This window comes from Bombyx mori, chromosome 16, assembly GCF_030269925.1.
Source record: "Bombyx mori chromosome 16, ASM3026992v2".
NCBI lineage: Eukaryota > Metazoa > Arthropoda > Insecta > Lepidoptera > Bombycidae > Bombyx > Bombyx mori.
This window is the reverse complement of record NC_085122.1, coordinates 8,252,349-8,275,302: the sequence shown is the minus strand read 5'-3', so window position 1 is coordinate 8,275,302 and position 22,954 is coordinate 8,252,349. Positions and strand designations below refer to the sequence as shown.

The following is a 22,954-nucleotide window of genomic DNA, read 5'->3' as shown; positions in this document are numbered from 1 at the left end:
ACCAATTTTTCTAAATAAATACCAAATGTTCACGATTGACTTCCACGCTGAAGGAATAACATCGTGTAATAAAAATTAAATCTGTAAAGATTATAATTTAAGTAATTACTGGTGGTAGGACGGTGAGTTCGCACGAGTAGTTACCCCACCCCGCTAGTTTCTGTGGTGAAGCAGTAGTCTGCAGTAATGCGTTTCGGCTTGAAGGATGGGGCAGCCGTTGTACTGAAAAACTGAGACTTAGAACACGTATCTCAAGGTGGCGGCGGCATTTACTTTGTTGATGTTTCTGAGCTCCCGTGACCACTTAACCTCAGGTGGAGCGTGATCTCGTCCACCCATGTAAGAAATAAAAAAAAAGAAAAATATATATGGATTATTCCAAAATAGATAGCAAAATAGATATAAAAAAATAAAAACCATATTTAATATTTTTATACATTTATATAGGGGACATGTATGTATTATATATGTAACATTTTTTCTTATTTTTTTGTGCCTAATGAATTAATAACGAATTCTTTTATTTTTCTTCTGTCGATTTTCAGTTGTGGGTTCATGGGCATTTCCTTTAAGAAAAAAACGCCACCTCTCAATTGTTTTGGATCCGTTAGCGAATCTATAAACACACACAAAATAAAATGCTCAGTAATAAGGTTTTTTTTCGTCGGAAATATAGTACATTGTGCACCAAGGGAGAAATGTTGGACGTTTCCTCCCACGTGTAAAATTGCCACCTACTTTAAACTAACTTTAAACTACTACTAATTGAATAAGAACTGTCTGATGAACTCATTCATCTTTGTTCAATACTTCACTATTAAATTTTATTGCATTTTGTTTATTTCACTTTTACACTAAACACAATATTACATTACATACAAATTACCCGAGCACAACAATGGCGGAGAATTTTAGGTGCGTGAGAGCAAACGTAGACACTAATGGGCATGCGCACTTGTCAGTACCCAGGGAGGAAAAGTTAGACTTTCTTCTATGTACAGCAGGACGAAAACCGAACTTCGGCGTCGGTAGGAGAAAAAAATCATTCTGTCACTATGTGGCGAACGAAAGAGATCCAATGACGAAGTAGGGCATTGAGATATCTATTGGGATTGGGTATAGTGTCATTCCTTGGAGAAAAGGTAATTCTTTTGCATGGTTGCCCACAAATCCACAAACCCCAGCAATCCCAGCGAATTAACGCTCGTGAAACACCTCTAAGTGCTCTATCGATTTATTAATTTTACAATGCTTACCTCGAACCAAGTCCTTGATTTCCTGTTCGGTGACGCGACGTCCATCTTTAAGCACGACACAAGCGCACGGCAGCTCCTCGCGCTGGACGTCCGTGATGCTGGTGACTATAACGTCCAACACACCCGGATGCTGGCGAATGACCTTCTCTATTTCAAGCGGTGATATCTAATAGGGTAGTTGATAAGTTATTTTTTATTACAAAAAAAATGCTCGGTTAAAGCTGGCTGTAAATGAATGTCATATAAATATGTATCTATATATTAATATGTGAAGCAAAAACTTTGGACCCTTTTTACGAAAATTGTGCGGACGGAGCAGTATGAAATTTCTCACACTTATAAAGAATATAGAGAAGAAGCGCAGAATGCTCATTTTTTTTTAATTATGCATAAAAAATAAAATAACTCAATAAATAAAAACATTACACATACTACCGTGTATTTGACACACACGCATGCATGTTTGTTTACTGTCAAACTTTTCCTATTGTTTATAGTCTGGTCAAATTGAGAATTGATTAAATATTGTTTGTCGTTATTAACATTTTTCTGTGATTATAGAATTTAACAATAAATCATAATAATGTTCAAACTTGTAATTTCAATTAGTTATAGTCGAATTTCGGCTAGTGCGGGACAACTAGTATAATTGTTAAAATGGCTACATTTTTGAGATACGAGTGCTTCGTAGCTGTTTTGAGAATATAAAGCTATGATCCATTCTCGCAAAGCTAATGTTTGTATGGTGCATGAAGTGTTTGTAAGTTTTAAGTATGGATTAAATCGGAATGATGATTCAGGAGTCTATTAGCTATGATTACCGGGAGGCACTATTGCTTTGTAGCAAATATAGGTGGGATAGTGGTACGTACCCCTGTGTGTTTAGTAGTAATAACAATGAAAAAGTGCAAAAACTGTAAATATTGAATTAATACAACTGCTTTTTTGAAATCGGTTTGTGTCTGTGTAAGTATATATATAACCGGTCACCGTCCTTGTCGAACCCGTCGCTTGCGACGAAGGGCTTGACGAGCGAATTAGCCCGTAGACACAGCTCACTGAGTTTCTCGCCGGATCTTCTCAGTGGGTCGCGTTTCCGATCCGGAGGTAGATTCAGCGAAACACTGCTCTTGGTAGGGCCAGTGTTAGCAACACTCCGGTTTGAGCCCCGTGAGCTCACCTACATGTTAGGCTGAAGCTGAAATAGCCTCTCAAGACTATCAGCATAGGTAGGGGAAAACAAAATTTTTTTTTGTAGTATTACTTATGGTCCGCAAGCCTTTCCAGTTTCACCAGGACAGGTGGGCAAGCACATTGTCTTATCTTCTATAAAATCCCACGACTACTTTTTTCGAAGTACTGAAGAATCTGCAAAACAATAACTGAATTTCTTACCTGATGATTCTTGTAATGAATCAACAGCTTTAGTCGCTCTACAAAGTAAAAATAAAAGTGCTCATCCCAGTACATAATATCGCCAGTTTTTAACCAGCCATCTTCTGAAAATGCTTCCTTTGTGCTCTTAGGGTCGTTGTAATATTCCTGTAATTTTTTTTAAAGGAACAGTATAAAATGCAAGTTTGCAATATCTTATTTCTCAAATTATAGTAATATGACTATCTTTATCTATTAAAATAAAATAAAAAATACATGTGTGCAATTCACACGTGGTAGAAGTGAAACCTTCCAAAATTAAAATACAATTATCCTAAACGTCATAAGTATATGTAAAATTTTGTCATTAGTAAATAATTGTAAGGTAGCGCCCTCTGTGAATTGATATTTTAATTTCACGTATAATCCTAAATTAAAATTCACTACAAGAGCTTTCATACACACGTTAGTATTAAAAAATCTCACAGATGGCGCTGTATTAAATAGTATGTATATTTCTGTCTCATTCTTTGCTGTCTTCATCCTACACATTTTTGTATTTGTGTCTCTTACCTGTCGTTTTTTCCGTTGCATCCGGTTTGAAATCACAACGATTCTAAAGAAGTTTTCACTTCAAAATTAATGTCTTCTCTGTTCGGCGTACTCGTGTTATTACCCCATAGACAGAACCCACTGAGTTTCTCGCCGGATTTTCTCAGTGGGTCGCGATTCCGATCCGGTAGTATACTCAGTGTAGCACTGCTCTTGCTAGGGCTAGTGTTAGCAATTCTCTCAAGTTGAGCCCGTGAGCTCACCTACTGGTCCGGGTGAAGTTGGAATAGCCCTTAGGCTACCCACAATTAGGTAGGGAAAAAGTACTCGTATCAAGTGATGCGACTGTCGGTGTTCAAATCTCGCAGCCAGTTATTAATTATTGTAAGGAACTAAGTTTTTAATGCACGTTCGCCGCGATTTGAGTAATTACGTTACTACCCTACCACCAGGGGGTTTTGTGGGCCCGCATGGGTAGTCGTCACTACCCTGCCTATTTCTGCCGCGAATGAATTGTTGAATGAATTGCTGTGCAGGGTGGGGCAGCCGCTGTACTGTAAAACTGGGACTTATAACTAATATGCCAACGTGGGTAGTGGCACTTATCTTGTTGATGATTTTGGGCTCAGGTGACCACAGAACAACAGGCTGTGAGCTCGGCTACCCAACTAAGCAATAAAAAAATGAAACTCCATGGATTTTTCTGTCTGCTCAGAGAAAACTAATTCTACTATTGCCAGGCTTCACTTTTATTTTTTACCTTCAGCATCTTACATTACCTTAAATATGGAGGGTCCCTTCAACCATAATTCACCCTGTACATTGGGCTCTAATATGTCTTTTTGCGTTTCGACGTCAATCAACTGGCAAATACAAAAATGGCAGTATTAAAATTTGAATTATTTGGGAAATGTTAAACACCTCAATAACAACTAATTTCCAAAATAGATATAAGGATGTATGACATTATTCTCCATGTTTCAGTCGTTGTACTATATAATTATTAAGACTTCGATCTGTGTGCTTAATGCGAGTTTTTTATCATTCTCAATATCGTAAAAGTTAACTCAAATTTGTATGCATTTGGAACAGCGCCCCTAGCGTCAAACGTTCCAACTCCATACAAATTTGAGTTAACTTTTACGCTATCGAGAACGTTAAATGCTTGCACTGAGCACACTGATGTCTCTGGGTGAATGGGAGAATTCACGATGTCTAGTGGATTCCAGAAAAAAAAAATAGCTGGCCGGGATTGTAACAAATGGATAACCACAATAATTTTTTTTTTTTTTTTTGTCAGGAGGAAATCGCCCAACGTCCAAACCTCGCATGAGACAGAACTCATGAAGAGGCAAAGGGGGGAAAGTGAAGCGTTTAGTGCGGAGCACATCTCTCCCATCACCCTCCCCCTCGGGACGCCGGACTGGCGGTCGTCGGCGCCACGACCACCAGCCCTCTCGGTCGGCAGGCTATCCGGAGCCCGCCTAGATGGCGCCGGTTAGAGTGAGCTATCCTACGGAATACCCCGCTGGGTCAGAACCAGCGTGGGTCGAGGATAGCCGGCCTTCCATCACCCGGATGCTCTTGCGTAAAACGCGTGCAGAGCAGCTTGCACGTCGTCTTCTTAGGCCCCCCTCGCCGGTCCCCAGACCGACATGTGAGGGGGGACCCGAAACACTTAGAGGGCCAGGGTTTGGCCGAGATCCGCCTCCCTGGCCCCCGCTCGACGGCGGCGGGATTGTGCGTCTCTCACGCGCCCCGCCGCCTCCTTCTGCGAGATGGTGCACTCGCAGAAGTCGAGCATCGTCTTCCACGACTCGTCGTCGCCGAGCATCGATGCCACAACACTCGGCAACGACAAGTCGTTTCCTACTTTTGCGACGAGGACACGGCGCCACCCCTCCCATGCGGGGCAGGCGACGAGCGTATGCTCTGCCGTGTCCAAGTCGCAATCACAATGGTGGCACTCTGCCGTCGGCTCGGCTCTGATCCGGTGCAGGAACTCACCGAAGCAACCATGCCCAGTGAGCACCTGCGTGAGCCGGAAAGTGAGGCGTCCTCTGTCACGATTCACCCAATCCACAAGGACCGGGCGAATCGCCTCGACGGTCCTACGACCGGTCGAAGGATCAGCCAGCCGTCTGGACCATGACTCCAGCACGGACCGCCGAGATTGGGCCCTCCGCGCTCTGACCACACTGTGGCTGGGACGCGCCACGCCCCGGGCGCGAAGGTCAGTCCGCCACTGATAGTCAGCGGCGAGCGCCTCCGCTTCCAGAGCCCAAGGCGGCGTCCCAGCCAGTACACACGCCGCCTCAAAGGAGATGGTGCGATAACCACGGATGACCCTGACCGCGATGGTGCGTTGCGGCCGTTGCAGCAGCTTCGCCACCCCCGCGGCCAGGGACTGGCCCCACACAGGCGCCCCGTATAGGGCCATTGATCGCACCACCCCCGTATAGAGACGGCGCGTCACCCGGTCAGGCCCCCCGACGTTGGGCAGAAGCCGGCTTAACGCACCGGCCACCCCCAACAAACGAGGGACCAGGTGCTGAAAGTGAGCACGGAAGGTCCAACGACTGTCCAGAATGAGGCCGAGGTACTTCAACTGCACCCCGACCCCAATCCGGACGCCTCCAACCACGATATGGGCATCGACAGGTGGCACTCTCCGGGGCCTGTGGAACCACATGGCCTCGGATTTACTGAGCGCCACGTCGAGGCCCAATCTCCTGATTTTGCCGACGGCATGCGCCACCCCAGCGGTAGCAAGACGGGCAGACTCAGCAAAACTCCCCCCCGGGCCACGACCAACGTGTCGTCTGCGTAACAGATTACGCTTAGGCCCGGGAGGAGGGCACCCCTCAGTACCCAGTCATACCCGATATTCCACAAAAGGGGGCCGAGCACCGACCCCTGCGGAACACCGCGCACGACCGGGAACCGGTGCACGATCCCACCGTGTCCGGTACAGGTGACCGATCTGTCCTCCAAGTAACAATAAATGCTTAGTAGTTTTTCGTCTTTACATTTGTACCTACTAGTGAATCGGTGTCTACTTTAAATAAATCAAGAAAACCTACCTTCTACAGAGATACAACTTATCATGTCTACAGTGTTAATGAATGAGGTAAAATTTCGTTATAAAGTATAAAGTTTTAAGCTAGCAACTTACGCGATAGTTAAATGTTCCAGTGGGTTGTCCAATAGATCCAAGAGGATGCGAGCGATTCATAAAGACACGGCCCCCTCCAGCCTCAGTGAGTCCATACCCAAGCGATATTTCTGCGTGTGGCAATGATTTCTGTGAGTAAAAAATAAAACATGAATAGTTGAAATATCGACTTTTTTTTTTATTGCTTATATGGGTGGACGAGCTCACAGCCCACCTGATGTGAAGTGGTTACTGGAGCCCATCGACATCTACAACGTAAATGCGCCACCCACCTTGAGATATAAGTTCAAAGATCTCAGTATAGTTACAACGGCTGCCCCACCCTTCAAACCGAAACGCATTACTGCTTCACGGCCGACGAAAGAGGCAGGGCGGTAGTACCCGCGCGGACTCACAAGAGGTCCTACCACCAGTAAGAAGTATTCTCAGGGCATTCTCAGTCTTCTCGAGTTACACCATCGTTCGATATATTTCTGCAGCGAAACATTCAGCTGTGCCAGTTTTTAGACCGTTATATTTATTCTACTATAACTGAGATTAACTTAGAGCTGTTGTCCATACGACCACAGTACTGAGCAGATCGCTGGCCATTGCTCAGTAATGGAAACTTGTCCATAGACACAACCCACTGAGTTTCTCGCCGGATCTTCTCAGTTTCTGGATCTTTCTCAGGATCTTCACCGATTCAGTGGTAGATTCAGCAAAGCCCTGATCTTGCTAAGGTCAGTGTTAGCAATTCTTTCGGGTTGAGCCCGTGAGCTCACCTACCGGTCGGTGAGTAGTTGGAATAGCCCCTTAAGCTCTTCAATTATTAGATCTAAACGTAATTGTTATTTAAAGTTTTTTGTAATTGTTTTATTTTTCACAAGCGTATGGAAAATAGTTTCTTGATGATTCTTGTTAATAGCGAACCTTCGAAAGCTCCCAAACGGTCGAAGACTTGATTCTCTGAAAACGCCTACATGAATAAATATTTTGATTTGATTTGAATTGATTTGGAAGATCGTAGGTTGGTGTCATCTTTGTAGGGGACTTAAGTGCTCATATAACTTTCAAACGTCAAACGAACCAAGAAACCGTATCTAGAAATATCTACTACCAGGCATAAGGAGTCATTTTATGTTAAAGTTTTAACAAAAATATGTAATTTACTTACCGTTATGTACTCTAAAATGTTTGTTGTTATAGCACAACCACCGAGACGGATATTTTCAAAGCTGTTGAAGTCGCATCTGTCTTTGTTTCCCAAAAGCTTTAACATGAAGGGCGGCGTTGTGCTTAAGAACGATGGCTGTAAATATGAAAATATAAATATCGACCAAACGAATTCCCAATTTTAGGAAGCGGCTTAACTGTGCCTCTGGTTTTGCTGATGTCCATGAACGACTGTGACCACTCAACAACATTGTCGTATTCTTGATAGCCTACAACGGTCATACAAAATAATATAATAATAGGCACATTATGGAACTTCAAAGACATCAAAAATAAGAACTTTTCAATTTATTTTTTATCGATTTTTATTTTTATTTCATTATTAATGAAATGCAAATGTTTATCTACAAACAATAAGAGTTCCGTTATCAGGTCTGTTAATTAACTGTATTTAAAATATTTTCAAAAATTAATAATAAGAAGAAAAACAAAAGTAGAGGTGAGTTATAGACTAAGTACCTTATATGTATTAATAAGGTCGCAAATGTGTTCTTTAGTTGTTGGTTTTGATGATTGAATTCTTTTGTATCTCAGTATCGACGAAGACAAAACATATAAGGTAGTTGAAATCCAATTCAGCGGTGTTACTATTAACAACGACTTTATAGGTGTGGGGAAGCTTTCAAAGTTTCTCCTGGAATAGTATATTAAGTTAATTTACAAAATGCAATCTATGAAATTTCTGATCCGTAGACGAACTCAAGATTCCCCCGGCATGAACTTCGTAGACATTAAAACGTAATTGCAGTCATAAATGCTAAAAAACGAAGTCGAAATTTCAATCAATAATAATAACAGGAGACACAGGGGCCCCTAATTTGTTTTCGAATCTCAATGTTAGGACACACACACTCACACGCTTTGATAAACAATAGAAAGAGTCAGATATAAACATTTTTTTTTTTTTTGGTAGTGTTCCGAACCTCCTTCGAGGTATGTGAGACTACGATTTGCATGGTGTTGTGAGCAGACCGCGGGCCCAAGGATTTTAGGGACCACCCACTAAACGACTCCCCTGCACTCTTACACCCGACGTCCGATCCCCACCGAGGTCAGAACCCGGGTGTGGTAGGGGAGTTACCGCGATCAACACTACAACCAGATGGCGTGGCTTACCCCAAGGACGCCCAGCCGACGGAGCCTTCGAGGCGAATCGAAGGCTCTGAAATGTCGGCCGTCTCGGTACGGCAGCCCGTCGGGCCGCCCAGACGGTGCTGCTGGTGTCCCGGAATACCCCGCTGGACCAGAACCAGCCTGCCGGGTCGGGACGCGATACACCGTCGACCGGTCGCTCTATTTACTCCACGGCAGCGCGCTAACTGCTGGAAGCGCGCCGCGCGGCCTCCACCCCCTCAGGTCGCCCCTTGACCTTCACAAACTAACACTTTTTAATTACGTCACGATTACTATAATTGCCAACTCCAGCCAGAGCTGCTTTTCAAAAATTATACAGTGAATAAAAAAACAGAAAACTGCTATGTAAATAACTTCTTGTTTTGAAAGTTCTGCTCTTTTAGATACAATTTTTAATAACTTGAACGGTCAAATTATACTTACCAATCAGAAGTAATTGATATGACTAAATTTTTGTGCGTAAGAGCAGCGCCCTTTGGCGCTCCAGTAGTTCCACTTGTTTCAGTTATCAAAGCAACTGTTTCTTCGGGATCAAAATCTGTTGGCCTAAAAATGATGCCAAATTAAGAAAACTCTGTGAGTTTGGCGAGCACATATTCTGATTCTTACAAGTTTGAGTGTGTGGTGTAAGTATCATTACTATGACTGAAATTGGAGTCGCCCGAGCCTTATGGTCGCAAAAGGCCAAGAATAGAAACATAAAATCTACTCACTTGAAGCTTCCGATCGATGTATCGCTACCAAAACCGGTCATCAATTCAGAAAAAGTCAAAACGTCCTTATGATCACTATCATCGAAGGTAAGTAATTTTATATCATACTCATAAAACTCCAGTGCATTTTTTACGTTAACAAGATTCCTGTTCTGACAAAATATAGCCTTTGGTTGCTTCGAAGCGAAAATTTGTGCAAGGGCATCTGGAGATTAAAAAAAAACATAATTTGAACTTGCCTACATTCAAATTATTCATTCGCTTTAAAACCAAAGTGCGCTTGGTGCGGGCACTGGACTTTCCCATATTCCTCTACGGGGCGGAGACATGGTGCATGAAAAGCCGCGATAGCAAAAAGATCGACGCCTTTGAAATGTGGGTGTGGCGGAGATTGCTACGAATACCGTGGACTGCCATGAGAACTAACGAGTCCATTCTTAGGGAGCTAAACAACCGAAAAAGGCTTTCTTCCGTCTGCCGGGAACGTGTTATCAGCTTCTGCGGACGCACCATGCGGTCTCCCAGATATGAATTAGAGAAGCTCATAATTGCGGGTCGCATAGAGGCGAGCGCACCGTGGTCAGAACACCAGCCAGATGCTCAGATCTAACATTCAACTTTAGCTTCAACTCAAGCTGCTTCTGTAGTTTTGAAGCACAAAGATCACTATTTTTTAAGTCGGTCACTTGTGTTCACGTTTGGCAATCTTTGAGCGTTGTAATGACATTGGGATATTGTTATGTGAATAAGTTGCTTTTTGTTGCAAATGGTTTTTAAACTACACACATGCTTATGTATATTCAAAACAGATCTTCCGAATACTTATGAAATATTCTCCTAATTTATTTATTTTTCGTTACTGCGACCCATTTAGTCGTTCTAGGAAGGATATACCGAAGCAGAACAGAAGGAAGGATGTGTTCTTTCTTAATATTTGTAATGGTCAGAATAGTTCATCACCCTTCCAACAGTAAACGTATATCAGTGTCTCATAGATGCACAGAATTGATCCAATTGATCCTTTTCAAACCGGAATTCGTTGCTTGCTTGGCTGCGGAATGCAGGATCGTGGAACCCAAACGCGCAGGTACTTGACGTAAGTCAAAATGTAATAATAATAATAAAAAATAACGCCTCATTACTTTTCGGGCAGTCGGTACACACAAAATCGTGTGCTTTAGTCACAATTTATGTACGTGTACGAAAAATACGTTCATAGTAGGTACTTACTGTCTGTCATCTCCGTACTGACATTAAAAATTATAATTCCTAAATACAAGGCAGCGTATAGTGGTATTGTCAAGTCCAAATGATTGTATCCCATAATGACGATGACGTCACCTTTCTTTAGTCCAAGCTCGGTCAAGGAAACGGCACACTGTATTGACCTTTCCGACACTGATTTGTTTGTTTCGGATTGACCTGTCGCTCCGTCGATCTGAAAATGAATTCACTTTTATGAATCAAGCAGCAAAATCACAGTCTTATAACACGCTTTTGTTAATCTGGCTTGTGTCTGTCTAAGTAACAGAACGGGCTTAATGTCATTTCTAATTTCTAACCAACTTCAATGACAAAACAATCATATTATGAATTTGGCTTATAGTCCAGTCATTTTAGGCCAAATTATGTGAATTCCACTTCTTCTTTTTTTTTCTCCACCTTATCCCACTAGGTGGGGTCGGCACAGCAAATTTTTCTCTTCCATTCTCTTCTATCAGCGGTCATCTCAACAGTCACTCCTGTCTCTCTCATATCGTCATTCACACACTCCATCCATGTCTTCTTCGGTCGACCTCTTCCCCCTCTACCTTGCACTACCATTTCCATACATCTCCTGATTAGGTGAATTCCACTCTCAAAATTAAATAATCTCTGAACCGGACAGTTTTCTTCTTCAAATGCTGCAGTAAAAAAATGATAATTGGGATTTTGAAAAATAAAATTATCGATTTTTAATTGTATTTTAAAACTTTATTATAAATAATATGGATATTTAATGCAAAAGATAAAAATAAAAATTCCCATTAATTATCAAGAATTAAAAATTGATAGAATTTAAAGAAATCACGTGACCTATAAACGCGCCATGTTTGGTCACCATAGTTGTGACGTCATAATGTTATAGCTACTTAAACTTAATAACAGTACAGCGTTTACGGCTAATACACGTGACTAGACAATAATATTCAAAATTTATTGCTAAGAAACGAGTTGTTAGTTGGTTACGATTAGCTATGTGTGATAAAGGATTTATAAATTTTTTATTTTATTTTTTTCTCCAAATTAATTGACTGATTGACATAATGATAGCTAATATTGACATAGAGTGGTTACTACTGTATTGATATAATTATGTGTTTCTAATTCATTTCCTTTGTATATTTAATTAATTGAATTAGTATATTGTTTATTTTCTATTTGTATTGTTGAACTGTTTGTGTGCTTACTATTGTATTATTATTATTTTATGGATTTTTTCTAAAATAAATGTTTAAAAAAAAAAATTAAAAAATTTTTTTAAGACAAAGTCTGATAATATTAATCAAAATCAACACCAATATTTTCAACAGTATTGGCTGATACGGCATCAATGTTTAGTTCTTGAGGAATATCAATTTCCATATTTTCTGACGATTCACATAAAAAAATTTGAATTTTGATTTGTTGTCTCCGTCGTTTTTCTGCAGCTGATCTAAGGACCGTTGTAGTGCATTGTCTTTTACGATTAGATTGACAGTCAAACTTGTGTGGTACCACATCATTTTAATCTCCGCTTTACCTCCCATCTTTGTATCTTCTATCTAGGTATATATAAAAATGAATTGCTGTTCGTTAGTCTCGCTAAAACTCGAGAACGGCATTTTTTTTTTTTTTTCCACAGTAGAAAATCGCCGGATCTCCACCCGCGCGGCAGGTGGAGTATGTGGGAGTTGAACCTCACTAAAAACTCCTGCCGCTCACAACCGGCGCCCTACCTCGGACCGGGCCGGAGCCCAGTCGGGGCTATTGAGATGGCGGGACAGGGTTGACGCAGAGCACATTACATCCATCCCACCGTCCCACGGACGCCGGACCGGCGGCCGCCAGCGACACGACCACCGGTTGCCTCATTCAGCGGGCCGAGAGCCCGCTTTGATGGCACCGCGTTACACCTTCCCCCAGAGCGGTCGGGGGAACGCGGTCTACCATCACCCGGCTTCCTACTGCGGGTGAGCGTGCAAAGCACGCCACCCCACGTCTGGGTCTCTCCCCGCACAAAACGGGTGGGACCCCTAGCTCTTAGGGGGCCAGGTCACGGATACGACCCCGGTCCCGACCCCCTGCTCGGCGGCGGCGGGTTTCTGCGTAGTGAGGAGAGCTTTGCCTCAGTCGCCCCGCCGCCTCCTTCTGCGAGATGGTGCACTCGCAGAAGTCGAGCATAGCTTTTTCCAGGACTCATCGCCGCCAAGCATCGATGCCACGACGCCAGGCAGCGACAAGTCAGGTCCTATCTTTGCGACCAGGACACGGCGCTGCACGTCCCAAGCGGGTCGAGAACGGCTGGAGCGATTTGGCTAATTTTGGACTTGAATTATTTGTGGAAGTCCAGAGAAGGTTTAAAAGGTAGATACGGAATTAAATAAAAATAACAATTTTGTTTTATCCTTTGATGTGTTCCCCGTCGGACGGATTCCTTTTGTTTGTTTTAAGTTTATTTTATACAAAAGCTTAGGTCTTTTATTTATCGATTGAGGCACTACGAAGTCTGCCGGGTCAGCTAGTAATAAATATAATTTTCCATGTTATTATAACAACAGAACAGCCACTATGACATAAAGTTTAAAAAAAAAAATCTAGTCAAATACATAACCTCGAACGTTATAAAATTATGAATATATCAAATTGAATTCCAATCATTAGATAAAGATACATGAATTTATTACATAAGCAATAATTTTTATTTTTTATTTATAGTTTTATAGGTAATGATTTGGAGTCCAGTTAAAAAAAATATTCCCTGAACCTCTATCTGAGTACATAATAATTATTTGATTTGTATACTTAGATAAATAATAATTAATAGCGGTTAAGAAATACTTACGTAGAAATTATCTTCACAACAAAAAAAAAATCGATTTTGTTTTGGGATTATCACGGTGCACAGCTTGAAATCATTTATGTCGACTATTGTCATGTTGGGAAACATTTAAAAACATTTTTTCAGGAATTGTTTTTGTAGTATTCATGCATAATGGTACAAAACAATACGAGGTGGGCGGCTCACTTACGTCGTAGATGTCTATGGGCTCTAGTAACCACTTACCACCGGGTGGGCTGGGAGCTCATCCACTCGTCTAAGCAATAAAAAAAATAAAAAAAATACGATAACTTTTGAGGTTCGACATTTTCAATATAAATTTTTACTGGTGGTAGGACCTCTTTTGAGTCCGCACGGGTAGGTACCACCACCCTGCCTATTTCTGCCGTGAAGCAGTAATGCGTTTTGGTTTGAAGGGTAGGGCAGCCGTTGTAACTGTACTGAGATCTTAGAACTTATATCTCAAGGTGGGTGGCGCATTTACGTTGTAGATGTCTATGGGCTCCAGTAACCACATAACACCAGGTGGGCTGTGATCTCGTCCACCCGTCTAAGCAATAAAAATAAAAAAAATGTTTTTGTAGTATTCATGCATAATGGTACAAAACAAGAACGAGGTGGGTGACGCATTTACGTCGTAGATGTCTATGGGCTCTAAATGATGACGTCACACGCGCTCGGGTTTGTACGGGAGCTGTCGGCGTGTCTTCGGTACTAGATTCAAAAATTACTTTTTATTTTGAAATAACTTTTGAATTATTGCGAAAAAAAAATATAGTTTTGTTATAAAACTAATACTTATGATCTTTCCATTTATCACAAAAAAAAAAATCATTTTTCAAAAACCTAATTATATATTTAGCAATAAATAAACTTAATATTACGAGGTTTTGATCGGGAATACCAGTTGACTTCAAATATGTAATTCTCCGACCGCGCGCTCTACGCCCACTATCTCGAAAACAGTTCAAGTTATAGAGAATGTTAAATAGAAAAGCTAGTGTAGATAATTAAATTCTTTATTTATAATAAATGCAAATAGCGTAAAATCCATAGAAAAGGAGATATTTGCAAAAAAATTATAAAAAAAAAAAACGATTTTGTGATTTTTGAGCCCTGAGTTTAAAACTTTTTTTTTTTTTTTTTTTTTATGATTGAAAGTTTACTGGTGGCCCGAAGGCCTTTCCAGTTTCACCAGGACAGGTGGGCGAGCAAAGGCTCAGCCAAGACAGTTTAAAACTTGCGACCATCCAATTGTATGTGAATTTTGAGAATAGTTTTAGGATGCCAAAATACAAGTTATTAAGTGGTGGTCAATTTTCCGAGGTCAACCCCCTATAATTACTGAACTATTAGTAACCGAAACAGGGTCGCCAGGCTAAGAAAATACTTTTTAATTCGGCCTTTTTTATTGCTTAGATGAGCGTTAGGTTGTTAGATAGACATCAACAACGTAAATGCCATCTTGAGACATGAGTTCTAAGTCTCAGTTCTTTAATACTACTGCCGCCCCATCCTTCAAACCGGAACGCATTACTGCTACGCGGCAGAAATAGGCTTGGCGGTAATAACCACCCGGGCGAGTTCACAAGATGCCCGGCATTTATACAAATGATAATATTATTTTCGGGTTTATTACACAATGTTATGTTGTCGCATCATTCGATATGAGTAGATTATTTTCCCGTAGACTTTCCAAAGAAAGCTTAAAAGATTTCAAATCACAACACCTAAATGCTACAAGGTCTAAAGACCAATCGAGCAAGATTTACGAATACAACCCAAAAACAAATCAGTCTAGCTGCTTTCGTTTCTATATTGCTTATCATTCAAACTATTCATAAGAAAAATAATACGATTGTAATTTTTTTTGGAGCCCATAGACACCTCCTCAAGTAAATGCGCCACCCACCTTGAGATATAAGCAGGGTGGTGGTGCCTACACGTACGGGCTCACAAGAGGTCCTACCATCAGTAATAATATAATGAAATAAAAATGTGTAGCTTAATTAGACGTTGTACTTTCGGCTCAATGCTTAATAATACACTTTTGTTAAGAATGGACACGACAATCTCAAACTAATTAAGATAAGCAAACTGCCATAATAACGAAACAAACAGACAACATTTTGAATGATAACGCCACTATAAACAACAATACGGGTTACGCAAGAGCAAGATATTTCCTAATAATTGTCCCCTAAATAAGTGTAAGGTATAATTAACTATTGCGCACATACTTTTTATATCTTTGAAATACTTAGATTGCCTCCTATTGATATAATGTCTTGCATCGTTAGACCGACGGTCGCCCAATCATCGACAAATCATGGGCTTGCATATCACTCTGTCCTTTCATATTGAATAGTGTAAGAGCTTCCCCATGCGTTGGACTGATCAGGTGAAAGACCTTACTGAAACCCCACTTAACGAGTGTGTGCGCCGGGCTTCGGTTCTCAAACTGTGGAAAAAATCTGTCAAGGCTTTAATGAGCAAGAATTCCACATGACCACGACTGCTCTGCCAAGAGCAACCGATTATGATGATGATGATGATGAAGAGCTTAGAGATTTTTTAATGAGCTCTGGTTGTCGTAGTTAATGGACAGAAATGTTGCACGCCGACTTGTGTTTGAAGCCTCAATTGCATTATATTATGTACTGTCGTACATTCTTTTTTTTAAGGGTAGAAACACTTACTAGTGGCCCGAAGGCCTTTCCAGTTTCACCAGGATAGGTGGGCGAGCAAAAGCTCAGCCAGGAGAGATGGGATTTGTTAACAGCCCGATCGACTCCAAAGGAGACCTAACGACTCGAGAGCCGCTGCTTCGCGAATGAATCTGCGTAACATTCCAAACGGAGCGTATAACTTCCTCGCAACAGAAACAGCGTTTTTTTCCCTTACCTATGCTGATAGCCTTGAGAGGCTATATCAGCTTTACCCTGGCGTGTAGGTGAGCTCACGGGCACAAATCGAGAGTGTTACTAATACTGGCCTTAGCAAGAGTAGTGCTTCGCAGAATCTACGATCAGATCGGAAACGCGATTTACTGAGAAACTTAGTGGGCTGTGTCTATGGGTTAAGTTACTTGCCGAGGAGAAACAGAGAGGATGGTCGCTCATTTCAGCCTACTGTACCAGTAAAGACATCTCGTCAACTGGCAGTGTTATCCGTGAAATATAACATAAATTGTTTTACCAGCAAAACGAAATCCGGGTCATCTTTTAAACTCTGCAATAGCAATTTGCCGAAATGATATCGGTCAGTCGGGATACCGGTCTGAGCGATGATTCGCGAACACAGATCATTAACGAACCAACTGACGTTGTCCGTAGAATGCATGTACGGAATAAGCCCCATTTTCTGAAAGTTTATAACAAATATAAGCATAAACAGTCGGCACGAAAAGCAGATTAAAATACAATTAGTTTTTATAATAAAAATTAACGTAATATGAACAACAATTAATATGAAGAAAAAAATAATGGAAAATTCCGATTTCTAATTTTATCACTCTGTGTTACTATATAATTCACGTCCGTGGCGGACTTTGTAACAATTACTCAATAAACATGTTCTACAAAAGGTATCAAACTTAAAAATGATTTAAAAAAAAATATATATTCCAAATAAAATAGTTCACAGATAACTTACTTCTCTATCACTATCGTTTTATTACTATCGCGCTCAAATCACTTCTTCAAAGTGGCTTCAAATTTGTTATTCTAATATCATTCATTTGTTTAGGCATGCGTACGATAAATAGTAATGTTTTACCAGGGCCGTAGTTGCAACGCGATGACGCATCCAATATATATTAGGTATACAGTATGAAAATTGGTCTTGGGAAAGGGAAAAGTGTTACGTAAAGTCGTTAATGTAAATTCTTCGCTAGGATAATCCAGATTGTCACATTTATACTGTACCCCATTATTATATTCCATTTTGACCTTTTTTTTATTGCCTTTGTAGGCAAACGAGCATACGGCCCACCTGATGGTAAGTGGTTACCGTCGCCCATGGACTTCAGCAATGCCAGGAGCAGAGCCAAGCCGCTACCTACCGTTAAATCTCTTAGTAATAATATAATTAATCTCTTAGTATTTTCATCACAATGAAAGATCTTTGTTCCCGCGTTTTTTTGTTTTCAAATTATTGTTCTGACGCTTACTGAATACTGAATACTTTCTCTGGGTTACTGATGACGATGTTATGTTGTTTTTTTTTGTATTGCTTAGATGGTTGGACGAGCTCACAGCCCACCTGCTGTTAAATGGTTTCTGGAGCCCATAGACACCTCCTCAAGTAAATGCGCCACCCACCTTGAGATATAAGTTCTAAGTTCTCAGTATAGTTGTGGCAAAATTCAAAATCACTGGTGGTAGGACCTCTTGTGAGTCCGCACGGGTAGGTACCACCGCCCTGCCTATTTCTGCGGTGAAGCAGTTAATGCGTTTCGGTTTGAAGGGTGGGGTAGCCGCTGTAACTATACTGAGACCTTAGAACTTATATCTCAAAGATGGGTGGCGCATTTACGTTGTAGATGTCTATGGGCTCCAGTAACCACTTAACACCAGGTGGGCTGTGAGCTCGTCCACCCACCTAAGCAATAAAAAAAAAAAAATAGCAATGGTATTAAGCGTAGTTTTGGGCTTTTTAACTTTTCGGTACAATATGTTTCTATAAGTCGCGCCAATAAAGAAACGAATCGAAAATGGCCCCTATGTACCTGCACTGACAAACGGTAGGTTCAACAAATGAAAATAAATATAGAAAGAAAAAGTTGTTTATTATAGAAAAATAAAAAAACAAATGAGAATGTACCTACTTTACTTTACTTTACTTTATGCCGTAGCAGAGGGGGAGGTGTCTCATCTGGGATACAACTTGCGTAGACACTTTTGCTGCCAGTCATTTAAGTCGCACAGCTCGAAAATGAAAAAAAACTCGAACTCAACAACAACTCAGAACTGATATTTTTTTTGCGTGCAGTACGCGCCTGTGCGACTAAAGACAGCAATAGCTTAGAGTGAGAGTGCGTGATCATCGCCGCCATTTTAAGGCTTCGTCAAACAGAACGGGTAATTAGCGTGCGTCAGAGCGCTAAGCTGAAGGCGCGCTATGACGCCGAGATGTGTTGTACTACTATGGTAATATACCGTCAATCAGAGCGCCAGCGCTATAGTACGCAACGCTCTGTCTTTTGACGTCAGGCGTTGTAATTTTTTACAAAATTTATTTTAGCGTCCGAGTGGATGTGTATTAAATTACTGGATAATGCCCGAAAATTGATAGAAATAGTTAGAAAATACCTATGCTTATACAATACCACATCTGAATCACTCGACATCTTGATACTTTTAAATTTTCACACTGCTATCGAAAGGCACTATGATTTGGCGAATGCGTTGCATCAAGGAGCGTTGGACTCATTTATAGTATAATTATTTTGTCCGTGCAGCTTGGGTCATAAAACATAGCCCGGCTAGGGCGGTGAGCATGTTGCGCGGGCGCAAAATCATTACCGAGAAAAACAAATGAGTCATCGAAGGCAGGTACACGGCGGCGGGGTGGTATACGAAGGGTGGTGAGACATTGTTATATTAAGAGTCATTTGTACTTACCTGCAAATTATAGTACATTATGTCGAAGAGAAATGTGTTTTTATGCATTCGTTCTGTGAATTTCTTTAGTGACACAATGGCTACTCCTTTGTTTTGTACCAAAATGGTAGAATTTATTCAAAACAATATTTGCACGTGTTGTTATCAACAATGTGTTAAAAGTTTTCACTGAAATAAGAATAGATCCCGAAAAATTACAAAGTGTTAATTTCTGCCGTTCTCGTTAACTTGCTGCGGCTATATGTAGTGTAAGTGTTCGATTAGTGAGTTTTTCTTTCATTTTTATCACTAACCCACAAAATGACAAAACTAAATACACTATCGATAACGCTTATCGACAATAATGCGCATCACTATGCCCGGTCATAAGGCTCGTGAGTGGAAGAGAGAGCGAAATACTCGCTTCACCGCTCCGATTTTTTATGACCCAAACTGCACGGACAAAATAATTCTACTATAGTCAATTTGTGTGACATGAAAAGAGCGCGACGTTAAAACGCAGCGCTAAGTACGCGTTCTGTTTGACGAAGCCTTTACGAGGGTTGCACTAAAAGTATCGGGAATGGAATATTTCCACTGTTCCTGTCATATTAAAATCTTTTTAATTGAAAACTCCTTGGTTTTTAAAAATCGAATACCATTTATTTATTTAAAAAAATATTATCGGTCTTGTCACGAGGTTTTGTCAAATTTGTTTAGTCGTTGAGAAAATGGAATTGACTCGAGAAAATTCAAGAGCGATGATTTATTATGACTTTCGAAGTGGTTTAACGCAAAAACAGTGTGTTGACCGGATGATTTCTGCATTTGGTGATGAAGCCCCATCCAAAACCACAATTTATCGCTGGTTTGCTGAGTTTCAACGTGGACGTGTCAAGCTCAGTGATGATCCCCGTCAAGGTCGTCCAAAAACTGCAGTCACCCAAGAAAACGTTGATGCTGTGCGTAAGGTGATTGAGGAAGATCGACATGTGACATACCGCGAAATTCAGGCAACTTTAGACATTAGCATGAGTCAAATACAAATAATCTTGCATGAACAATTAGGTGTAAAAAAGTTGTTTTCCCGATGGATACCGCATTCGCTCTGTGAAGAGCAAAAAGCGGCTCGCGTTACTTGGTGCGTCAGAACTCTCGAAAGATTCCACGCAGGATCCTCAAATGCTGTATACAACATTGTATCAGGTGACGAATCCTGGATATACGCGTACGAACCCGAAACAAAAAACCAGTCTCGAGTTTGGGTGTTCGAAAATGAGTTAAAGCCAACAAAAATTGTTCGTTCACGGAGTGTTGCAAAAAAATGGTGGCCACGTTTGTCTCCAAAACCGGCCATGTTACGACTATTCTTCTTGAGGGACAAAGAACGGTTAATGCAGAATGGTATGCTAGCATTTGTTTGCCACAGATCGTTTCTGAACTCCGTAAAGAGAACTGCAACCGCCGCATCATCCTCCATCACGACAATGCGAGTTCTCACACCGCGCACAGAACAAAATAATTTTAATAGCAAGGAAACATAGAATTATTAGACCATCCGCCGTACAGCCCCGACCTAAGCCCTAATGATTTCTATACTTTCCCTAAAATAAAGAATAAATTGCGTGGACAGAGATTTTCATTACCTGAAGAAGCTGTGGACGCCTATAAAACGGCCATTTTGGAGACCCCAACTTCCGAATGGAATGGTTGCTTCAATGATTGGTTCCATCGTATGGAAAAATGTGTCAAATTTCGCGGAGAATACTTCGAAAAGCAATAAATACATTTTTAAATAGTAATGTTGTGTCACTTCGTTAATTCCCGAAATTTTCAGTGCCGCCTATGTAGATTCGTTTCTTTATTTAAATTAAAAAAAAATATCAGTTGGATAATCGCTCTAATTCACAAATATTAAATTTTTTTTTAGGTTTTCAGGAGTAACAATGATTGTCGGGAAACTTCCATGACGACCAAAAACTGTAGTGTTCGAATCTGGGAATAAAATAACAACTATCCGATGATTTGCAAGCGAAGTAAATTGTCTCTTAGAACTATGGTGACACTCCACTAAACTTGCATACGCCCCGTCATGGCTTATGCAAGTACACTTTTCGCTCACGCGGGCCCGCACTAACTTGAAACCCCATCAAATCATTCAATCCCGTTTTTGCAGGATAGCCGTCGGAGCCCCGTGGTTCGTCAGGAACATCGACCTTCACGACGACCTGGACCTAGGGTCCATCAGTAAGTATATGCAGTCGACATCAGTGCGCCATTTCGTGAAAGCGGCACGCCACGAGAACTCTCTCATCGTGGCCACCGGTGACTACATTCCCGATCCTGCGGACAGAATGGTAAATAGTCGACATCGCCAAAAACACGTCATTTCGGATCCTCCCGACCCACTAACTGTGCTTTCAGGTACCCCAAGCATCGGTTATTGCTGTCGTCGAACTCGTCGCTTACGACGAAGGGCTCGGCGAGTATACTAACCCACAGACACAGCCCACTGAGTTTCTCGCCGGATCTTCTCAGTGGGTCATGTTTCCGATCTGGTGGTAGAAAAAACCTACACTAACAGACCCGACAGACGTTGTTCTTTACACTCGTATTAAATCTGCAGATTTTTAAACTTTTTTGAATAAGTTATAAATAGTACAGCTCGACCAAGCTAAGTTTGCACCTCGCATCGATTACGTCACACTGCCGCTTAGGTGTACGGTCTGAAAAAGGATTCGCTATGACTTTAAAAATTTAAACAAACGTTTGTTAGATTTTACTTTGCATTTTTTTAACCATGTGTTATGTATAGGTACATTACAATATAGCGATATCGGGTTTTTGTATTAGGACCACCCACCCGGGCGTTCTTGCACTTTTTAAATTTGTATCCCAATTGCTGAGTAATCATTTTCCTTTATGTTTCTTTTTCAGGATTGTGTTTCTCCCTTCACTGTGTATCACCTTTCCTTTCATTTTGTTGCCCACAACAATCATCTCGAAGTAAAAAAAAATTAACGTCAAGCGTTCAACAAAAACTTAACAAAAATAGCCCAATAATATAACTAAACTTCAACAAAAAACCTAACAAGAACAGTTAAAAAATTTAAAATTTAACGTATAGGGAGACGAAAACTCGTATGATGCGTGTTGGCGACAAATATGCTAACCGTACTGACGCGACGCGACAGGGCGATCGCGGGAAAGTGATTGGGGAAGCGGGCGGTCCGCCATATTCCAGCGAGGTGCAAACTTAGCTTGGTCGAGTTTGTAATAATAATCTGGACTGTTTTGATGAATAACAAAAAAAAAAAAGTTTTTACAATATTAAATTTTGAATCTCAAGCATTCTAGAGCCTGCTGGTACATAACACAAAAGATCATCAAAATCGATCGAGCCGTTAGGAGGAGTTCACTAACGTATAGAATAATATTTATATTAGGTATAATAAGATAAATCTTTTATTACAACATCTTTATAAATCTCAGTTAACGGAATCACATTTCTTAATATACTTCAACGACTTCGGTGTGATCTCATATATATATATTTATTTTAGTGCTTAGATGGGTAGACGAGCTCACAACCCACCTGGTGTTAGGTGGTTACTGGAGCCCATAGACATCCACAACGTAAATGCGCCACCCACCTTGAGATAGACAAGACCTCAAGACATTCGTAAACAAGTGTAGGAGGAAGCGCAAACGGGTTCGCAAATTGAGTACCGAACCCATTTGCACAGCCGCTAAGTTTGCGAATGAATGTTTGACGGCCCTTCACATGAGTGGCCGGCATAAGGGTACGTGGCGAGGTAAAAAAAGCGTGATAATAAATAAAACATCAAAGC

General features: G+C 41.0%; 1 protein-coding gene across 1 annotated transcript; it reads right to left on the bottom strand.

The window, feature by feature from the left end:
* Positions 1–421: 421 nt before the first annotated feature.
* Positions 422–17,208, bottom strand: LOC101735928 (luciferin 4-monooxygenase). The gene is made up of 12 exons (XM_038016336.2): positions 17,155–17,208; positions 16,699–16,863; positions 10,650–10,857; positions 9,420–9,624; positions 9,130–9,252; positions 8,032–8,206; positions 7,514–7,648; positions 6,358–6,486; positions 3,962–4,045; positions 2,652–2,798; positions 1,257–1,422; positions 422–616 (listed from the first exon to the last, which is right to left on the bottom strand). The coding sequence occupies exons 2-12, from the start codon at positions 16,858–16,860 to the stop codon at positions 483–485; spliced, it is 1,668 nt and encodes a 555-aa protein (XP_037872264.1). The 5' UTR covers positions 16,861–16,863; positions 17,155–17,208; the 3' UTR covers positions 422–482.
* Between the last annotated feature and the right edge of the window lie 5,746 nt (positions 17,209–22,954).

Coding starts and splice junctions, on each gene's coding strand:
- LOC101735928 (XM_038016336.2), bottom strand. CDS start 16,860: ATGGGGCTTATTCCGTACATGCATTCTACGGACAACGTCAGTTGGTTC. Junction 9,253..9,419: donor ACATCGATCGGAAGCTTCAA/GTGAGTAGATTT, acceptor CATCATTTTTAG/GCCAACAGATTTTGATCCCG. Junction 8,207..9,129: donor ATATCAATTACTTCTGATTG/GTAAGTATAATT, acceptor ATACTATTCCAG/GAGAAACTTTGAAAGCTTCC.